Here is a 20,848-nt window from a genome sequence, read left to right as displayed (position 1 = left end):
GCTGATTGGCAGAGCTGCTCAACAGGAACGCGGGGGGCCGGTAGGAGGTGCTAAGGTCCTCCATGCCAACCTGTGATGGCCCCTCTGCGGCCCGGACCACCGGATGTCAATGCTGTGCAAAGACCCACCTGATAGAGAAATGTGAAAGGCTGGCAAAACGGACCACAATAGGCACTTCGTGAAAGGCGCTATATGGGACAAGAGACACAAAATAAATGGTGGATGTGAAAGACGTGACATGAAGTAGGACGGCGTGGGGTTCACGTCCCTGTGTGACATGCAGGTTGGGTGGAGCGGTGGGCGTATTTGTGCCCCCTGTCCAGGGTCGGGTCCTGCCCAATGCCTGCTAGGATGGGCTCCAGCCTCCCACGACCCTGATCGGGATAAAGCAGGTAGGGAGGGATGGAGGGATGATGTAAACGAGAGGAGCATGAAAGGCGCTATATATTACTGAAAGAGATGCCGTGAAAGGCGCTATAATACTGAGAGAGATGCCGTGAAAGGCGCTATATAATACTGAGAGAGACATCGTGAAAGGCGCTATAATACTGAGAGAGACGTCGTGAAAGGCGCTATATATTACTGAGAGAGACTCCGTGAAAGGCGCTATATATTACTGAGAGAGACATCGTGAAAGGCGCTATAATACTGAGAGAGACATCGTGAAAGGCGCTATATTAGCTCCATGTGAGACTGACATGAGGGGCGCCATATGGGACAGTTAGACTGGCGAGTACGAGTGACACAAGGCACTATATAATACTGAGAAAGAGGTCGGTCAATGAGAACAGACACGAAAGGCGCTATATCCTATAATGACAATGACGAAGACGACGATGATGGTGCCATTTCCTACTAAGTAAAGCGAGGCTGTCTATTTCCGCCCACCCTAATTTACTGGCATGTCACAGGGCTCTCCATGTCCCCTTCTGAGTGACAACACAAGCCACAAGGCACGGTCAGCTCAGTTTGCCCCCCTCGCTCTGTGGTGGTCCCTCTGGCCTTCTGTGACACGTCCACCCCACACGTGGCCCTTCTCGCTGTCTCAGCACATCTGGGCCCGCCGCAGATGACACAAAACAGCAGTTGCAGGGACAGCCCGAGGAAGGCAGCTGTAAGAAGATCAATTTGACACGAAAGCAGTTAAGGGGGCAAAGTGCAGTTAACCGCTGCTGGCGTTCAGACAGGACGAACCTGTTCCTGACTGGCACTTTCTCACTTTAACGGTTTCCCAGCAAAAAAAAAAGAGAAAAGCCAAATCTTCGCAAGTCTTCCCGAGTTTTAAAGAGACAGGCCCTGTTTGGCAGCGGGACATGGGCACCAAAGCCGGACCCCCGGGGGCCACTTCACATGCGGTCACTGCTGCCCTCTGTTAATAAAGGGAAACAAAGTGTGCCATCGGATACCTGGCTAAGTTGGGGGGCTCAAACAGTCCTGGGGGGGTCACCCTTGCCACTCCTGTTTGATCTCCTGACCTCTCGGGGGCTCCCACTTTCCAGAACACGGCAGACTGGCAGTTCTCAGACCTTCACCAGTGTGTGTGAAGGTCAAGGGTACAAATGGGGTCTTTTTGGCCCCCACATTCACAGCAAGGACATGTCAGTGGTGGACGGGGGGCATACGGGGATGGCAGCAGTTGAAGATCAGAATGAAGAGGACATGTCCTTATATGGCCAGTGTTCTGTTCCCTTGATGCCCCCTTTATTGTTGCCCCCCCCTCCCCGGTGACAGCCTCGGCTTTGGACTTTTATATTTCGAGTGACGGTCACTTCGGGGACCATCGGTTCTTGATGTGAGGCGCCCTGTAGAAGCTTCAGACTTGGGCTGCTGCTGCTCTTCTTCACATCGTCTTCGTCAGTCGGCTCCACGTAACGCTAAGGGAGGCCCCCCCAAACACACACACACGCGAGCTTGTCATGTGTCACTTGATGACTGGCTCTTGTGACCCCCAGCCCCAGTTTGGTATCCCTTGGTGGCCTGAAGCCGCCATCACATCAAGCGATGTTGACCACGAGGGATGGACACGTTGGCGTTGGCGGGGGGCGGCACACGCATCACCTTGGCTGGTGACCCCCCCCAGTCCTGGGCACTTGTGTGTACTGCAGAGTGACCACTAATGAGCCGGCCGGTGGTCTGACCACGTCCAGTCTTTGTTTCCACGTGTCTGTGGCCGGGTGACCTTAGCGTCCCTTTGATTTTACAGGACCCCCAGTGCCCTTTAGCTTTAGACGATGGAGGGACCGTCACTAGAGATGCCCCATCAAAATCACGGAGCTGAGCTTGCTGTGTCCGTAAATAAAAGAGGAGGCCAGGAGCGCAAGGCAGAGCAGCGGGTCTGCCACACGGGTGGTCACTGTGACCGGGCCAGAGTCGCCAGTCGAGCCCCATAAAGAGGGACATTGGGAGCACTGGCGGTGCGGTGACACTTGTCAGGTCTCGAGGACTGTTGATGGCAGGTCCGCTCGTGTGGCTGTAATGATCAGACAGACCTGTCATATAGCGCCTTTCACATCCTCACCAGTCCTGGCTGCATGATGGTGAGAATTTCACTTCCCTCTCTAAGCCAACAATATAGCGCCTCTGCCATCTGCCTGCCGATCAGAGAGTGACACTGAGACCCCGCAGGCGCGCAGCTTCTGTTATCTCCGAGGATCAGCGCTGAGTGTTTCACTCTCCATGTTTGATGTCCCTGTGCCCTAAAACGCTAAGCCATTTGTCCCCTGATACTCCTGATAAGCGCCTTGCTTTGGCCGTGACTCCCGGTCGGCCGGCCGGCCGGCCAGCAGCCCATCGCAGCGTTATCAGAAGATCAGATGAATGTGAACGTCTGTCTAAGGAAGTCGCCCACCCAGCACGTAAACAGCGGGCCTGATGCCCGTGTTTAGAGGTAAACAAAAGGCACAAGACCAGGACTGCGGCTCGTTAGCTGTGGCCTCACCTCCAAGCAGGACCTGGGGGGACGAAAGCAAGCCACCGCTGCGGCTAGCCCACCACCTCCAGTGCGCCGAGGGTCTGATGGTGGCAAAGGAACCCACAGATGTTTTACCCAAGATAGCTGCATTCCACATTCTTCCATTTTACAGAATGCATGGTGTGAGGTGCGCTGGGCTGGACAGCAACACGGGTGGCGCGTGGCTCAAGTGTGCCAAGGCGAATGTCATGACAACAAAGCTGAACGGATTGTCCTCCAAAGCCAATCAAAACATTTGTTATTTGCAAGAGCCAACGCCATTGGCCACCTGCAGGTGGTGACCAATCAGCATTAAGTGTCCACACACTGTAAGAACAATAGTCCGGAAATTCAGTGGCGACTGACGGCCGTGTGTCCTGAGACGCCATGATGAATAAGAATCAATAAAATACAGGGCACGCCTGGCAAGGAGGGCACTGAATTGTGCTTCTAACATACCTGGACGCTGGTGCAGAAAGTCCAGGGCCGCAGCGACAGCTCGGTGGTCACCCGCTCAGAGGCTCCACGCCTCTTATTTTAGGTGGCGATTCAAGCATGAGTGAGGTGCCAGGCTGAGGGGCAGAACTTGTGCCACGCGCTAGTCCAGGTTAGGCAGAGGAGATTAGAAGACTTCACACGGGCATCAGGTCTTAGTGAAGTGCAGAGGGGTTAGGGGGGCACTGCGACTCAGATGGGGCTTGAGGAACCGGAGGGGCACCAGCGTGTTGGGGAGGCGCATGAAGAGGTTAGTCGGGCATTGGGGGGGGCACAGGGAGTTTAGATCAGGCCAGGTTTAGAACTGAGCATGAAGGAACAAACAACGGGGTAAAAATAACAAAGTGCAGTAATGTCAAATCTAATCGACCGTCATTAAACAAGGGAGCGGGAGTCGGGCGTAGTGGCGCACAATTACGATTAAATTAAAGAAATAACAAAGATGGCAGTGAGAGGAACAGAGAGGGCTACGCATTCCTTAAGAAGGACAGACAGAACACAAAAGGACGGCTGTTTGCTGTTTATGTCAAACGGAATTTAACTGTAAGACCACTTCAGTTGGACGATGAGCCCATCTTAGTGAGGACGAGTGGCTTCACCTGAACAACACCTGGGAAAGGGGGCTGATATTAGGAGTGTGTTAGAGACCACCCAATTCAGACAGTAATTCAGTCAGCACACATCTTTATTGAGATTAAAGAGGCAAGTTTACAGGGGCATATTCTAGTCATGGGGGTCTTTAATGATCTGAATATTAACCGCGATAACCTTAGAGATGGCGGCGCACAAGAGCAGCGACTGTTTGTTAACACAGCATGTTAATGAGGCCGGTCTGGGTTTAGTGTTCAGGGGGGAGTTGAGGGTCTCGAGGTGATTGGACCACTAGGGTCACGTGACCACAACGTCATACAGTTCTCAGTGTTTTATAAGAGAACAAAGTGTTTAAGTGTGGGGACAGTCGAGGAGCAGTGGAACGGGCCATGGAGGACAGGTACAGACCTCCATTTGGAATTAGCAAATGAAACAAATCTGCAGAGGGTTAATAAAGAGTTCAAAAAGAAGCTGCTAAGGAAAAGACAGACGAATAACTCCAGTGTGAATCACGGGGCGTAGGAGAACAGGAGGACCACCATCAAGAAGGACATCAGGGGGGCTAAATGACAGCTGGAGAGGAACGACCACAAGAGACTCTTTAAATAGGAAGAGGACAGTCAAGGAGGAGGTGAAGAGCATCAGGACGAGTAAAGGGGGACTGAAAGATACACAGAGTGAGATAGCGGACCCCTAAAGTCACATTTTAAGGAGGTCTTCACAAGTGATAACCTCAGAGCAGTAACAGGGACTACTAAGGAGGTGCTGAGGGATTAGAAATAAAAGAGAAAGAAGAGCTGTGAAGATTAAAGAGGCTGAAATCACACAAATCACCAGCAGCAGATCATACGGACCCTCAGGGGTCTTAAGGAGGCCAGCGAGTGCAGATAGAAACCCTGGACACGTATTTAGAGGACGTCACTGAGCACTGGGGAGACTCTGAAGGACTGGAAAATGACAAATATCATCACGTTATATAGAAAGGGTGAGCGGGCAGATCAGAGCAACTACCGGCCAGTAAGCTTAATGGGCATCACAGGACAATTAATGGAAAGAATTATTAAGGAGAAGATGGAGCAACACCTGGCAAGGACAGGACAGGAAGGATATGATGAGGTGCCATCTGAGAGGGTGGGCATCAAACTTAAAGAAGTGAGAGTTCAGGGTCTGGTGTGTCGATTGGCTCAGACACAGGAAGGGTGATGGTGTGAGGAACCAATCAGAACTGGCCGATGTTAAGAGTGGTGACCAGCAGGGGGCAGTGAGGGGGCCGCTGCCATTTTTAATATCTAGAAATGATTTAGATAGGAATATAAGGACCAAGCTGGTGAAGTCGGCAGATGATACCAAGATAGGTGGACTGGCAGGTAGTCGAGAAGCCATTGAATCATCACAGAGGGACTTGGACAGCAGACAGGCGCGGGCAGATTTGTGGACGATGACATTCAATGTCAGTAAATGTAAAGAATGACATGTGAGAGGTCTGAAAATCGAGAGTCCACCTTATGAGAAGACTTGGTGTCGAGTCTACGACCGCTATTATCAGCTGGCAGGCAGTGTCGAGAGGCCATTAAGAAGGCTCACAGACTGTCAGGTTATATAGCGCCTTGACGTGTGGAGTACAAGTCACAGGAGGTGACGCTCAGGCTTTATAACTCACTGGTGAGGCTCCTCTGGGGTCCTGGGGGCAAGAGAAGGTCCAGAGAAGACGACTCGGCTGATTCAGGGCTACAGGGGACGAGTCTGAGCCTTCAAAGGAGATGAAGAGGAGACCTGACTGGAGTGTTTAAAAGGATGACGGGCATTAGTGCAGGGGACCAAGACGGTGACTTTAAAATGAGGTCATCAAGAACACGTGACACAGCTTGTGAGGGGTGAATGTCACACAAACATCAGGCAGAGAAGCACAGACACCTGGACTGAGTGACCACGCAGTGTGGTGGACAGCAGGACTTTCATGACCTTCAAAACTGGAATTGGTGGGCTCTGATGGGCCCGATCTCGTACAAAAAAAAATGAACAGCAATGAAGAATGGAGGATTCAGCAGATAACACGAGGACGCCAGCCCAGCACAGGGACGCCACATTACGCCACTACTGTAATATGAAGGTCACGGTCACCATGCAGAACAAGGCAGGCCATCATGAAAGGATGAAATCTTGAATGGCATTCAGTCCACACTGCGATTACGTAACGCGCTTCACACACACAAAACGGGGAGGATGTCACACAAGCAAAGGGCAGACCGGGTGACAACGGAACTGCAGTGACAACAAATCTACAAAAAAAAAAAAACAAACAAACCTTGAAGGGGTCAACGGCGAGGCCAAAGTGGGCACAGCATGCCACACTCAGTGTAAAAATCTTGAGCACGGTGCCAAGGCTGAGGCTCCCAAGCACTCCGACCTCTCATTCCAAGGCCTGCGTGTCCCACCCATAAGCAGGACAGCAGAAACACCGAGTGAAGGGTCAGTGGCAGCGGGCAGTGACTAAGAGAGTGACAACGGCAGCAAGGCCAGCGGGTCTAGCACTGGAGTCGTGGTGCTACAAATAACGGCACAGCTCAGGCCCTCGGTGGCAGACCACCCCAAAGCCAGAGGGGCCCCTAATGTCCACGTGTCCTGAGATGCCATGATGAATTAGAATCGATAAAATACAGGGCACATCTGGCAAGGAGGGCACTGAATTCTGCTTCTGACAGCTACAGAGTCCAAGAACAGGTCCAGGGGGTCCAATGTAACAAGGAACTAAAAAGGGGACGGGGACATTCTGTGCCGTCCCAAAATGGGCAAACGTTTACTGCCACAGTGAGATGAATTTCATGGGAGTCTGGCCATTACTGTCACAGGTCCACAGTCCAGTGTGACTTCAGGTGCCAAGTGACAGACGACACGTCCGCTCTCTGCGGTGCTCTGATAAGCCAGGAGGACTAAACAGAGACAGACAGGCAGGTGGTCCAGTGAACTCTGTGCACATACAAGCGGGCACCACCATCGGTAGTGAGCAGGAAACCTCTGACTTCCTACCCTGGATTGTCACAGTGGTCCACCCAGACCTCCAACTCTTTGCTCCGGCCTTGTCCCCTTCTGTGTCTTCAGCTCATGAAGTTCAGACTGGTTGACATGTGCAGTGCAATGTGTCGGCGGGCAGGTAGGTCCAGCTGCAGGTTACCACCGTGAACTCAATGTGGCACCACGCTGGATCCTTCTACGATCCAGAAAAATGGAGAGAACTGAACGTCCCTGGGCTTTGCCAGCCCATCAGTCACAGAAGGACTCAGTGGTCTTTCCCCTCTTCGCTTTGCTCTTTCCAGTACTCCTGCACATTTCATCCCAGTGACTTTACTGGGGACAGTACCAGCCTACCCAAACTTGGCCTTACCTTGGCTCTGCAGACATGCTGCTTGCCAACATCGGTTCCCTGACCCTGCAATCAGAAATCACACGCGCCAATAAAGAGAATGGCATTGTCTCAGTTTCAATGCGCTCTTCTGTTTTCTCCTTCTTGCTTCCTGGTCATTGTCTGGTGGCACGTGGCCCACTTTAATGTGCCATCCAACGCTTCAGTGTAGAAAGACCGTTTGCCACATGAGGCACGTTATGTGCAGTTGTGATATTTGACAACCCCCCCCACGCACTCACACACTCACACACTCCTGGAGTCATCGTTACATGACAGGTTGGGACCTGATAGAGATCAAGCCCTCCCGGGCCCTGAGGCGGGTGCGTCTGAGTGAGCCGTGCCTGCTTGACCCCTTCTGTTTATTCTTCACGTTGCAGGAGTGAGCCGGCTGTTTACTGATGCAAAGGCAGCGCCTCGGGCGCGTAACTGCAGTTTACCCGTAAACAAAGCACACACTTCACAGCAGCCCAGACCCCAGCGCCATGATGGGCGAGCGCCTGTCACTTTCAGCCGCGGCAGGTGACTCCAGGATGAGGCCCACCGGTGGCACGCACCTCCTCATCTGCTATCAGCTTAGGCCTCAGACGCTCAAGGAAGGCCGGAGGCCAACAAAATCTGCACAAAGGAGAGAAGAATCCCAGTCCTCCCCCCCGACTGTTTCATTCATGTACTTTATTAAGAATGAAAGAAATGTGATAATGACAGCTGGGTCCGCTCACTCCGCGGTCCTCAGACCCTCCTTACCATGCATGGTGACATCTCGGCAAACTCCTCGGGCCACACGAGCCATGAGGCCCCCCAGTGAAGAACACAAAGGGAACCAGCAATGACTTGGCCAAAAGTCAGCCGCCCTCAATGTGTTTGTTATTTCTCTGGTGCTGTGAAAAAGTATCTGCCCCCCTTCTCCTTCAGATCTCCTCAGCTTTTCTGCATTTGACACAACAAATGGCCTCAGACCTTCAGACAAAACGCAGTATCTGAGAAAGGGGGCCTGAGGAACACTTGGAGGAGTTTTTAAGTCAGCGCGGTCTTTACTCAAAAGGACCCCCCGTCCTCCAATTTAAAATGTCACGGCATAGCCATACGTTCAGTCCTTGGCTGCAGCATCTTGATCAGTGGTAATTACAATTAAACATCTCCTCTGGTCACATGTCAGTCCTCACGCGGACCACTCTGCATTTATCGGTCAGGGGGACAAGTCAGAGAGCAAACACCAAAGAGCCTCTGTGTCACTGTGTCACTGCTGCTACAAGTACTCGGGGGTCCACGTCAAGGACAGGCTGGACTGGCATCATAACACCGAGGAACTGTGGAAGAAAGGGCAGAGCAGGTGTGACATCCTTCACGTCTTCTACAACACTGTGGTGTGCTGGGCTGGTAACGTCACTTCAAGAGAAGACCACCGAAACAACATGCGGATTAAGAAGGTGGGCTCATTTACTGGACCCCTTGGAGGTCGCAGCAAAGGTGAAAAGTAAAACAAAACTGAAAAACAGCGCAGCACATCTTCTCTCTGACACACCAGCACTGCAAGGCATTCAGCAGAAGTGTGTCTGCATGGCGCCTCACTGGCACTGGCACTGGCATTGCCAAGGCACACCTTTGGTTTCCTTTTTCATTTTCTTCCTTTATACAAAACATTCACACACATCCTGGTGTGTGTTTAGACCATTAGGTGTGTGTATTTATGTATTTATTGATTTATGTACTGCATGAATGTTTGTATGTGTGTATTGAAAGAGCTTCTTCAAAAAGACAGATGTCACCCTTCAGGACAAATGAAGTTCTGTCTATTATATAGCGCCTTGCACTCTATCTATCTATCTATCTATTATATAGTGCCTTTCTATCTATCTATCTATCTATCTATCTATCTATCTATTATATAGTGCCTTTCACTCTATCTATCTATCTATCTATCTATCTATCTATCTATCTATCTATCTATCTATCTATTATATAGTGCCTTTCACTCTATCTATCTATCTATCTATCTATTATATAGCGCCTTGCACTCTATCTATCTATCTATCTATCTATCTATCATCTATCTATCTATCTGTCTATTATATAGTGCCTTTCACTCTATCTATCTATCTATCTATCTATCTATCTATCTATTATATAGCACCTTGCACTCTATCTATCTATCATATAGTGCCTTTCACTCTATCTATCTATCTATCTATCTATCTATCTATTATATAGCGCCTTGCACTCTATCTATCTATCTGTCTATCTATCTATCTATTATATAGTGCCTTGCACTCTATCTATCTATCTATCTATCTATCTATCTATTATATAGTGCCTTTCAAATCTATCTATCTATCTATCTATCTATCTATCTATTATATAGCGCCTTGCACTCTATCTATCTATCTGTCTACAGTTCTGTGCTTTGATTCACACACATTGGCAGGTTTGGTAGATTTTAAGTGCGGAGACAGTCGAGGAGCAGTGGGACAGTTAAAACGTTTTTACAGGTAATGCAGGTCGGGCACAGACCTCCATTTGGAATTAGTAGGAAATTAAAAACAAAACTCTATAGTGGGTTAAAAAACAGCTGAGAAAGAGGCTGTAAAGGAAAACCAGATGAATAAGGCGTTTAACATGAAGAAGTCCAATGTGGCTAAAAGACAAATGGAGCGGAAAATAGCAGAGAAGGTGAAAGACGACCCTAAGAGATTCTTTGAGTATTTGAGTAGTGAAAGATCAGTCAAGGAGGTGAAGAGTAAAGGGGGACTGAAAGATACAGAGAGTGAGATAGCGGACCCCTAAAGTCACATTTTAAGGAGGTCTTCACAAGTGATAACCTCAGAGCAGTAACAGGGACTACTAAGGAGGTGCTGAGGGATTAGAAATTGTAAAGAGAGAGAAGAGCTGTGAAGATTAAAGAGGCTGAAATCACACAAATCACCAGCAGCAGATCATACGGACCCTCAGGGGTCTTAAGGAGGCCAGCGAGTGCAGATGGAAACCCTGGACACGTATTTATAGGACGTCACTGAGCACTGGGGAGACTCTGAAGGACTGGAAAATGACAAATATCATCACGTTATATAGAAAGGGTGAGCGGGCAGATCAGAGCAACTACCGGCCAGTAAGCTTAATGGGCATCACAGGAAAGAATTATTAAGGAGAAGATGGGGCAACACCTGGCAAGGACAGGACAGGAAGGATATGATGAGGTGCCATCTGAGAGGGTGGGCATCAAACTTAAAGAAGTGAGAGTTCAGGGTCTGGTGTGTCGATTGGCTCAGACACAGGAAGGGTGATGGTGTGAGGAACCAATCAGAACTGGCCGATGTTAAGAGTGGTGACCAGCAGGGGGCAGTGAGGGGGCCGCTGCTATTTTTAATATCTAGAAATGATTTAGATAGGAATATAAGGAACAAGCTGGTGAAGTCGGCAGATGATACCAAGATAGGTGGACTGGCAGGTAGTCGAGAAGCCATTGAATCATCACAGAGGGATTTGGACAGCAGACAGGCGCGGGCAGATTTGTGGACGATGACATTCAATGTCAGTAAATGTAAAGAATGACATGTGGGAGGTCAAAATGTGAGGTTTGAATACGCAATGGGGGTCTGAACATCACCTTATGAGCCACTGACAGACAGTATTCAGAAGCCGTTAAGAAGGCTATATAGCGCCTTGACGTGTGGAGGTTCTCCTCAGCCTTTATAACTCACTGGTGGGGCCTCATCTGGAGTCCTGGGTGCAGTTTGGGTCTCCATGAAGACACAGCAGCACAAGAGAAGGTCCAGAGAAGAGCAAGTCAGGTGAGTCCAGGACTGCAGAGGGTGAGTTATGAAGATTAACTGAGCTGAGTCCTCTCAGAGATGAAGAGGAGACCTGACTGATGAAGTGAATGAGTCCAGTGGATCGAGACGGTGGCTTTAAAATGAGGTCATCAAGGACACGGGGGGGGCACAGTTGGGGACTCGTTAAGGGTGAATGTCACACAAACATCAGGCAGAGAAGCACAGACACGAGGACTAAGTGACCAGGCAGTGTGGTGGACAGCAGGACTTTAGGGACCGGTGAGCTCTGGTGGGCTGCATGGCCTCTTCTTAATACGAATTTGTTTATTCATTTAACGTCTAAAGATGGTTTTCACAGCACTGTACCCGCTGACGCTGCGGTTGTTTGTGTCTTGGGCACCAGAAGGAGCTCATGGCCTGCTGATATGCCATAGGGAGGTGACATCATAATGCTCCAAATGACCAATGAGATTGAGGCGTTAAAACAAGATGGCAGCCCAAAGTAACAGCCCAGGATAAAACAAGTTAGAAGGTGTGGCACAAGCTGTGGCGCTGCGATGTGATGCCAGTCGTCCCGTTGTTGCTGTCAGTGAAAGTCAGAAGCTGTGACACCAGAATGTGACTGCAGGACTTCTGCACATGAAACGCACACTTAGGGGCCTAATGGTGGCTTTCCTGCACAGAAGACTCGAGCTGAAGAGACGTGCAGATGGCGCCGGCCGATGCGCTGCCAACCCTTGTGGACGTTAACTGAAGTTTACGTTTGGTTTTATCTTAAATAACAAAAAAAAGATAAGACGCCCAGCGGGTCTCTAGTGCAGTAAACGCAATTCTCCGCCATTCAGTCAGTCAGCACATCCTGACCCCTGGCGTCCGGGCTGTGATTTACCTGGGAGACGTCGGAGCCCCCGATGAGCCCCTCCAAGCGATGTGAAGCCCCCCGCTCTTTACTATCATCATTGGCGCAGCCGTGTACGGCGAACTCAGTGTCGGCAGAATGTCTTCCCTTTCCAGTCAGGTGACACGTCTCGTGTGTGTTTCTGCTCACGGGGGGCTTGCGTGTGTCTCCTGACGTGTACTGGGGAAAGAAAAAGAGGAAAATGACAAACCGCGCAGGCTAGGCTGGCGTACGAGTCCACCAGAAACGGCACACTAACACGTAGCTGACGTCGCCAAAGAGGGTCCAGACGGGCAACCCTGACGTTTAAAACGGCGCCATCGGTTCAATGGAAAGAGAAGTGGCCTGACAGACGTCCACGAAGAATAAGTGGGCCTCGTGTCAACAAAAGGTGTCCACTGGGGGGCAGGATGTTTCATGTGGGCAGACAGACGGACAGACAGATGGACAGACAGACAGACAGACAGACAGACAAACAAACAGACGGACAGACAGACAGACAGACAAACAAACAGACGGACAGACAGACAGACAGACAGACAGACAGACAGACAGACAGACAGACAGACAGACAGGGCTATCTCAATAGGTGCTTCTCACAATTTTATGTAAATACACCTAAAAAACAAATGATGTTGATAATAATTCTAATAGAAACAATAAACTGAAATCCCGGGAACAAAATGCCACTCCAGTGTGACGCTCGGCCCTCTCGTGTCTGTTTGTATCTGCCAACGCAGTGACGCCCATCAGCGTGAAATCCAAAACACTAAACAACATCAAAATGAAGAACAATGTCAGCATGTGACCAAGTGTACCGTTGCTATGGTGATGTCACACGTCACCCTCTCCTAGTCATCCCTGCAACATGCAACATGAGCTCACAAAATGGTGGGTCCCAATGAAAGAAGAACAGCAAATCACTTTGAATAGTTGATGACAAAAGTAGCAAGAAATGAGAGACGACAACACAACACAACGCAACGGGAGACGCGGAGACGAAGAGGAGCAGGAAAGACACGAAGTGAAGAAACAACAACGTGACGGTCAACACCAACAGTCAAGAAGTGACAATTCAAGCCCAGTGCATGATGGGAGTGGGCGACACGAGGCTCTCAGATTCGCTGCAGCGTCGACAATAACGTCATTAACTGAGCGACTATAAAGTCAATAAATCACCAACACAAATGATTTGTCTCGGCAAGAGAACCGCAGAGTTGTTGTGAAGTTGACTATTTGCTCCGCTGTGGCAGACCTAACGGAGCAGCCGAGAGAAGAGGAAGAAGAGGAAGAAGAGGAAGAAGAGGATGAGCCGTCTGCGTCGGCCCGTTTCTGGTCCTTATGTCTGTGTTGTGACCCACAAGTCACTCGGTGACCCCTCTGTCTGCGTCTCCTTCCTGCCCCTCGTCACGCGTCCAGCACGTCAGGGGGGCTCTAGGCTGTGGGTGACCGGCCTCCTCCTCCTCCTCCTCCTCCTCGTCCTCGTCCTCCTCCGTTCAGGCACATGTTGGTTTGATGGCTGACCATCTTGGGCTCCTGCTTCGTGTTTTCATGTGTTGGCCTTTTGTTCCCAACTCTGCGGGGGGCTGGCGCCCTGCCCGAGGTTTGTTCCTGCCTGGCGCCATGTGCTGGCTGAGATTGGCTCTAGCAGACCCCTGTGACCCCGTGTTAGGATATGTTGGGTTGGGCGATGTCTGACTGACTGTCTGACTGACTGACTGCTCCCAACTCTTTCTCATCTTTGCAGGTCCTTCTTTCTGATTTGCCTACCGGTCACCAAGTTGGCGCTGTCTTTGTGTCGATCATCGAGGGTCATCATTCACCGCATTACTGCGACTCTCGATGTCCTTCACACGGCAGTGTGACGAGGACCTCACTGGCGCCCACTCCTGTGCTCAGCCTGATGACCCCAGCCGGTCTCCAATCTATAAAGGAGCCTCAGCCTGGAGGCCACCATTTGACCACCAGGAGTGCCCCTGAGACCCCCTCGATGGCCACAGCTGCTTCTTCTCTTTTTGTCTCCCAACTCCTTCATTTAATGGAGCTTCTCAGGTTGGCACCTCAACTCCTCCTGATCTTATGTATTATGGCGAGTGGTCCTTGTCCGTGCTAGCAGGTGACCACCATCTCCACAGCGTGTCACATCCTTATATTTTAGGTGCCGCTGTGCTGTGAAGTCCACCAGTTCACGACGCCAAGAAAAGAAAAGGCCTCAGAAACGAAAGGTGGGCCTGCCTCAGCACTCCATGCCAGCCTGGCCCCAACACCAAGACGCGGGCTTATGGCCTGCACAGGCCCAGCAGTGGAGAAACAGCTGTAATGCTAAACATGTCCTCAAGGGGGCCTGTGGGCCACAAAACAAAGAAGAATTCAAACAAAACAGAAAAGTAACAAGAAGGCAACGCTGAAGACCAGCGAGTCCAAAAGCGAAAAGCTGTCCCGTTGGCAAGGAGTGCAGCCTTGGGACACCTCAGGTGGACACGTGCCAAGCCAAGGGTCAGAACCACAAAGACGCCCAGCGCAGCAGAGCAGAAGGTACATTTTGGAGCCACATCTGATTGAAGAGGCCTGAAAGCCGAACCTGCGGCCCCCTATTTACGGGGGTCAGAGCAGCTGCCAGGGCACCCTCATGGGACGGGCACTTCTGCTGCTTATTTAGGTTTACTGCATGAACGTCTGCCCAGACTTGAAAAAGGCCTTCAGCTGATCAAAGAGGGCACAGAGAAGGCACCGGCGAAGGTAAAAGAGGAATTAGGAAGCTTAGTGCCCGCTGATGCTGCAGACGTAAAACATTCCCTTTTTAACGTGAAACGTTCCCGAGTTTGTGAATGAGTAAGTTCAGCACTCAGCGTGTGCACAGGAGTGTTCAAGCAGCGATGACACTGGGAGTTTTCTTGCCTTTTCTGTTTCTTGCAGGCTATCATCCTGCTCCTAATCCAGTCCTGTTCCTGGTGGTCCTATCGCCCTGGCATCCTGATTATTCTGAAACGACATCAGATAGCGAAAAGGAAGAGCTGGGCAGACATCCACCCACCCATCCATTACCAACCCGCTACATCCTAACTACAGGGTCACGGGGGTCTGCTGGAGCCAACACAGGGCACAAGGCAGGAACAAACCCCGGGCAGGGTGCCAGCCCACCGCAGGGCACACACACACACATACCAAGCACACACTAAGGACAAGTTAGGAGCGCCAAGTCACCTGACCTGCATGTCTTTGGATGGTGGGAGGAAACCCACGCGGACACGAGGAGAACATGCCAGCTCCACGCAGGGAGGACCCGGGCAGCAGCGCTACCCACTGTGCCACCGTGCCCCCCAGCATTAATACAGTAAACCTAAATAACTTGACGACCACAGAGGAAGGTCCGATTGCTAGTCGGCTCAGTCAGGGGTCTCAGAATCGGCTGCCGGTGCCAAGTTCTTCCTGCTGCTAGTGGCACATCACCCGACTTGCTCCCTAAATTCAAACCACTTTGTGGTTTCTTTTTTTCCCTTAAGCAGCAGGATGCCCACAGATGATGGGCTGCTGTGACTGGGGGTCTCCCCTTCACTAAGGCTGTTTTCTTAGTGTTAGTGGCACTTGGCGCTGCCCCTCCGCTCCGCCACACCAAAATGCTGCTTTCACAGAGGGCGCCACCAGCAGGGCAGATCAGCGCTGGTCAGACCCTCACCTTTCGCTTTTCAGATATTTTATGGAAGCAGACATGGTGCTGTGAAAAAGTATTTGCCCCTTCCACATCTCTGCTTGTATTTTTGTCACATTGAATGACTTCAGATCTTCATATTAAATAAAGAGAGCGGGCGAGCGAGTGAGCGAGCGAGGGGTTGAAGGGGCATGCACTGATACGGCCCACCCACCACACCTAAATACATTGAAGTATTAAATAAGAGCTGTGCTGCCCCCTTAGTCACTTGACCCTAAGTGACCTCAGCTCATCGATAATTCGACTCTTCAAGTCGAGAACACGAGGCTTCGATCCAAAACTCAGTGTATACAAGGGGGGCAGAGCCACCCCTAAAGCCCTGGCACTGAAGCAGCGGTCATCTCAAATGGAGGACATCTGAAACAGCAAAAGGACCCAAAGGGGACAGTGACGACTCCCTTGTGACATCAACAGAATGGCGGGCATCTCGAGTCTCAGCTTGGGTTGGCATTCAGGACTCCAGACTACGCTAAAGTATAAGAGAAGAGCGTCGGTGATGGGGTTATGTGGCACGTTGAGGACTCAGATGTGGCACAACTGGAGTAACCCTCCCCTCACCCGAGACGACCAGCTGATGGTCACAAAGCTAGCAGTGGAGAAGAAGAAGGACGGAGATCATCTGGACAGACGCCAGGAGCACATCCTGGAATGCCTGGCATTACGCAGCATGTTGGGTGTAACTATGCCAGCGCTAACTCTCCGCCCAGGAATGAATGAACCTTTTGACAGTGGCTGAGCATATGGTGCCCGGGTTTACAAGCACATGCCCACCCCGGGGCCACCAGAAGAGAAAGGCCTGGCAGTGACTTACCTTGCCATTGCCTGTACCCATCGTACTTACAAACTTTGTTCAGCAAATTACAGGATCTGTGTGCCCACTGCATTGGCTAGTTGTGAGTAAAATCAAATAACTGAGGTATGGCGGGCAGCTGTGCCACCTCAAATCCATGTGCACTCTGCATGTTCTCTTTGTGTTTGGGTGGGGACCCCGGTTTTCTACTCTGTGCCCATTGCTGCCCATTGTCAACTCCCTGCCAATCTGGACAGGAGAATGAACGCACAAAGTAGCAGTTGGCATCATTTTATCTTGATGAGAAAAACAAACCAAACAGAAACGTCTGATGGATTGGGGGGGTAAGGGGGCATAAGGGGGATGAGACAAAGAGCAGCGAGAACAAAAGAGACGTCTTTATATCTGGAAACCCAACGGCAGGACGGGGCAGCAGTGACTGGCATGAGAAGTGTGGGCCAGATGTGTGCCCCCCTGAAACACTGGAGTGAGTAAAGCGGGCGATGAATTCATAATAAAAAGACGTCACACGATATTAACGAGGGCATCCACAGCACAGAACAACACGGGAGACAAACAGAAATCTGAATGAAGCGCCAAAGTCACAGCATCGGGGACATATGGGGACAGAACCAATGGAAGTCCTGCCAGCCTTACCATCGAGCCCACTGTCACAAATCATTTTAAAGGCCCACCCATGTGAGTTTACCAGAAGGAGCGCTGCAAGACCTGGCATCATGAGGGCAGGACTCGGGGTACAGGTACCAAGATGGCAGCGTTGTAAAGAAGGACTTGAAACAAAGGAAGGGCGAAGCAGACAGCTGGATTGAACACAACCTTTATTTCAACACAATTCCAAAAAGGCCGCTATTTACACCAAACCAGGCTTACACTGAGCCCGCTCCTGGCAGCCCGCTCCTGGCAGCCCGAGCCCGAGGCGGGTAAACGATGGAAGGCGGGTGCACGGCCAGGCAGCACAGACACAAGTCTCTCTGGCATGGACAGAAGTGGCACGCCAGTGTCGGCTCAGGCTGGTCTGAACAGACACGCTTGACCTCCGGAGTGGTGCCCGCTGCCCGCCGCCCGCACTTGAGCTTTATCCTCACCTTGAAAGCAGAAGGAACACTCGACAATCACACCATAGAAAAACCAAGAGGCCGACATGACAGACAGCTGGGAAGACGTCCGACGGCGTGGCTCCGTGCGTCGCCCGTCTATTTTACAGATGCCGCCCCGTTCTGCCAGCCCTCACCCCTTGGGAGGAGTCAAAGAGTTCAGAGTCCCCAGATGTTGCTGAGCAAAACGGAAGCCCCTTTGGTGTCCCAAGTCCCAACGGCACTGCCTTCTTTCCCACGCCGGCAGTGCCAGGCTGTCCATTCTCCCGTTTCCCGGTCAGGGTGGCGTTTAAAGTCCCCCCGTCGGACCCCCCGTCTCTATACTTCAGTTCCTTCCCTCGGGTAGAGGAGACTCCCGGAGCTCAAGCCCGGGTAGAAGTGGCTGTTGAACTGGTTCAGGACTGAGCCGCTGTAGCCCAGAGAGGGGGCCGCCGTAGCCGACCACTCCGTCCCGGTGACACCTGGGAGGCTGGCAGTGTTGTGGGAGTACGGGCCGAAGCCACCGGTCACCTGGCCGGCCTTCTGGGACTGATCTCCTCCAAGTCCTAAGGCCACAGGCCTGGCCAGCGCAGAGGAGCCGGGGTTCACGAAGCTCGTCATGCTGGACAGGAAGCCGCCGAGGCAGGGAGGGGCCGAGGTGGCGCCGAGGGACGTGTTGGAGTTGTGCTCCTCGGAGGTCTCCAGCAGGGTCTCGTGACTCTTGGGGCTGCCGTCCTCCAGGGACGACCCCCTCAGGGGACTCCCGCTCTCCATGGAGCTGTCGTCGGGACGCTCGGGGTGCAGGACGCTGCCGCTGCTGGGATTCAAGTCCGACTTTCGCTTTCTCTTCCTTCGGAAGTTACCGTTGTCAAACATTTTCTCACAGTTTGGGTCTAACGTCCAGTAGTTGCCCTTCCCTGGAAGAAGAGAAAAAACAGAAAATAAAAATGGGAGTTGCTGCAAATGCCACTTGGAATGCCAAGAATAAACCCCAAGTCAAAGCTGGATGGCCATGGCACTCTGGAGTCTCTCAGATACCCTGATGGTGCCACTCACCTTTAGAGACGAACGCTCGGCCTTGCTGTTAGTTATCTACGCCTGAGCGACTTTAGGTTTCGCTCAGATATTCAACGGGGTTGGCGCTCTTGAGACTGAATTCTGCTCAAATGTCTAAAGATGAGAGGAGGGCGACGAGCGCAGGTCTGAAGTATTTCATCTTCACAGACTCGGAGAGCCGTAAATCAGCGGCTTGAGAACATAAAGGCTGGCGAGGACCTCCAAGGCAAACGCAATTTAAGGCGGCCGAAGAGCAACACGCCCGCTCAGTGCAGTCCGATCTGGAGCGCCAAGCGCACAACGTGAGGGCGGCCGAGCGGGACAGTGCCACGGGGCGCCACACGAGGGCACAGAGGTTTGACTTTACAATGCGAGATGATGGATGAGGGAGTGGAGTCTGGGCACAGCCCCTATGACAGACCCACAGGATGCGGTGCCAGCGGGGGATTCCCATACTGATTGGGATTGGGAGTTGTAAAAATGAAAAGGTGGCATCACCGTTGGCATTCATTACCATCCTGCTTAATTAACTACCAAGACCATTAACCCACATTTAAAGATTGCCCGTGAATATTCTTACCTGGGTCATCCTCGTCGCGTGGCACCTTCTTAAAGCAGTCGTTCAGGGAGAGGTTGTGTCGGATGGAATTCTGCCAACCGGCTTTGCTCCGGTTATAGAAAGGGAAATTGTCCGCCACATACTGGTAGATCTGGCTGAGGGTGAGCCGCTTGTCTTGGGCACCATGGATCGCCATGGCAATCAGCGCAGAGTAGGAATAGGGCGGGCGCACCAACTTCATGAGATCCTCTTGTGAGGGGAGAGAGAACCAACTCAGGTCCGCAGGAGCACCTGGCAGGAATGGACGCTGCATCCCATAGGGCTGTGGAACAAAGGAGGCCGAGCCCGACGGAGGGGCGTAGGGTGAGCTGCCGATGCCCGAGCTGTTGAACCACAGGTAGGGGTTGGGTGCGGCTCCATTGTAATCCCCCAGATCGTAGGTTGGAGGGCGCTGAGGGCTTGGCAGGCTGCTGGGGTGGTAGTAGTTGTCTCCATAGAGGCTCATCTCGGGGGGCTCCTGGCCAATGCTTGGAAACTGAGGACTGGCCCGGTGGGGCGACTGTGCCTGAGGGTCGTAGGAGCTCATTCCTCTCCAGTGCCTTTGTGATTCTCCCGTCCGCCTCGGCGCTGTGTGGCTGGCAGGTGTTTGAACACACATCACCTGCGCCGGGGATTTTAAAGCTACCTGCTGGCCCCGCCTCTCTCCTCCCATTGGTGGGCGCCTCGAGTAGCATCACTCACAATTGGTGTTTGTTTTTTTTGAGTTCTCTCAATGGCTTACCTGGTTTGAAGTGGGAGACGGGGAGCTGAACATTTGTTTATGCTTTTAATAAAATCGAAACGTAATCTCAGGCCGACGTGGAGAGCGCTGGGGATGGGAAAGTGCATGGAATTGATTTAGGAGGACGGCTGGAAGGGAAGGGCTGGCATCGCGAACAGACTAATGCCAAGGAGAAGTGCGGGCTTTAGGACGGAGTTCAACAAATATGTAGCTTTTACTTAATTATCACGGGACCTCTCAAACAGAAGAGACATTTCAATTGAGGCCAAGATTTAGTGTCCCAGCTAGCGCTTTGTACGTAACGTCCACGTCCACTCCGATGTCTCTTTGCGATAAGCTCTTCTTAAAGTTGTCCCATGTGAAAGGTTTTTGGAGATAAAATTTAATGAAGTGGACCTGGAAAATGGACGGTTGACGTGGCCCAGAATTCCCTAGAAGTTACTGTTATCCGCTTTTTTTTTTTTTAATTTTTTGGGCCGCCTCATTCTTTTCTTTTAGTCTTCATTTATGAGACTTTAAACTCGGCATTGACATCGCACACCGAGAAAGAGCCTCCAATTCCCCGTTGATCTTCTTTACGCCCAATGACGAATTCGCGCTTATCCGGCACAGCACCGAAATGCCGAGGCGGAGCGGGCTGCCCAACCCCACCTCACCGACCTCCGCTCAGAACTTGGGGACTCCCGCTTTATGACCTGACGTTTCGGTTTTCGTTCCTTTTCTCCGTTCATTCACGTGCCGTCAGATGCGTTAGG

At 51.5% G+C, this 20,848-nt stretch overlaps 1 protein-coding gene across 1 annotated transcript; it reads right to left on the bottom strand.

Moving 5' to 3' along the window:
- Window positions 1-17,423: 17,423 nt before the first annotated feature.
- LOC120542929 (forkhead box protein I1-ema-like) lies at window positions 17,424-19,985 on the bottom strand. The gene is made up of 2 exons (XM_039775668.1): window positions 19,334-19,985; window positions 17,424-18,614 (listed from the first exon to the last, which is right to left on the bottom strand). The coding sequence occupies exons 1-2, from the start codon at window positions 19,968-19,970 to the stop codon at window positions 18,037-18,039; spliced, it is 1,215 nt and encodes a 404-aa protein (XP_039631602.1). The 5' UTR covers window positions 19,971-19,985; the 3' UTR covers window positions 17,424-18,036.
- Window positions 19,986-20,848: the final 863 nt, after the last annotated feature.

This window comes from Polypterus senegalus, chromosome 13, assembly GCF_016835505.1.
Source record: "Polypterus senegalus isolate Bchr_013 chromosome 13, ASM1683550v1, whole genome shotgun sequence".
NCBI lineage: Eukaryota > Metazoa > Chordata > Cladistia > Polypteriformes > Polypteridae > Polypterus > Polypterus senegalus.
This window is presented reverse-complemented; position numbering and strand designations above follow the sequence as displayed.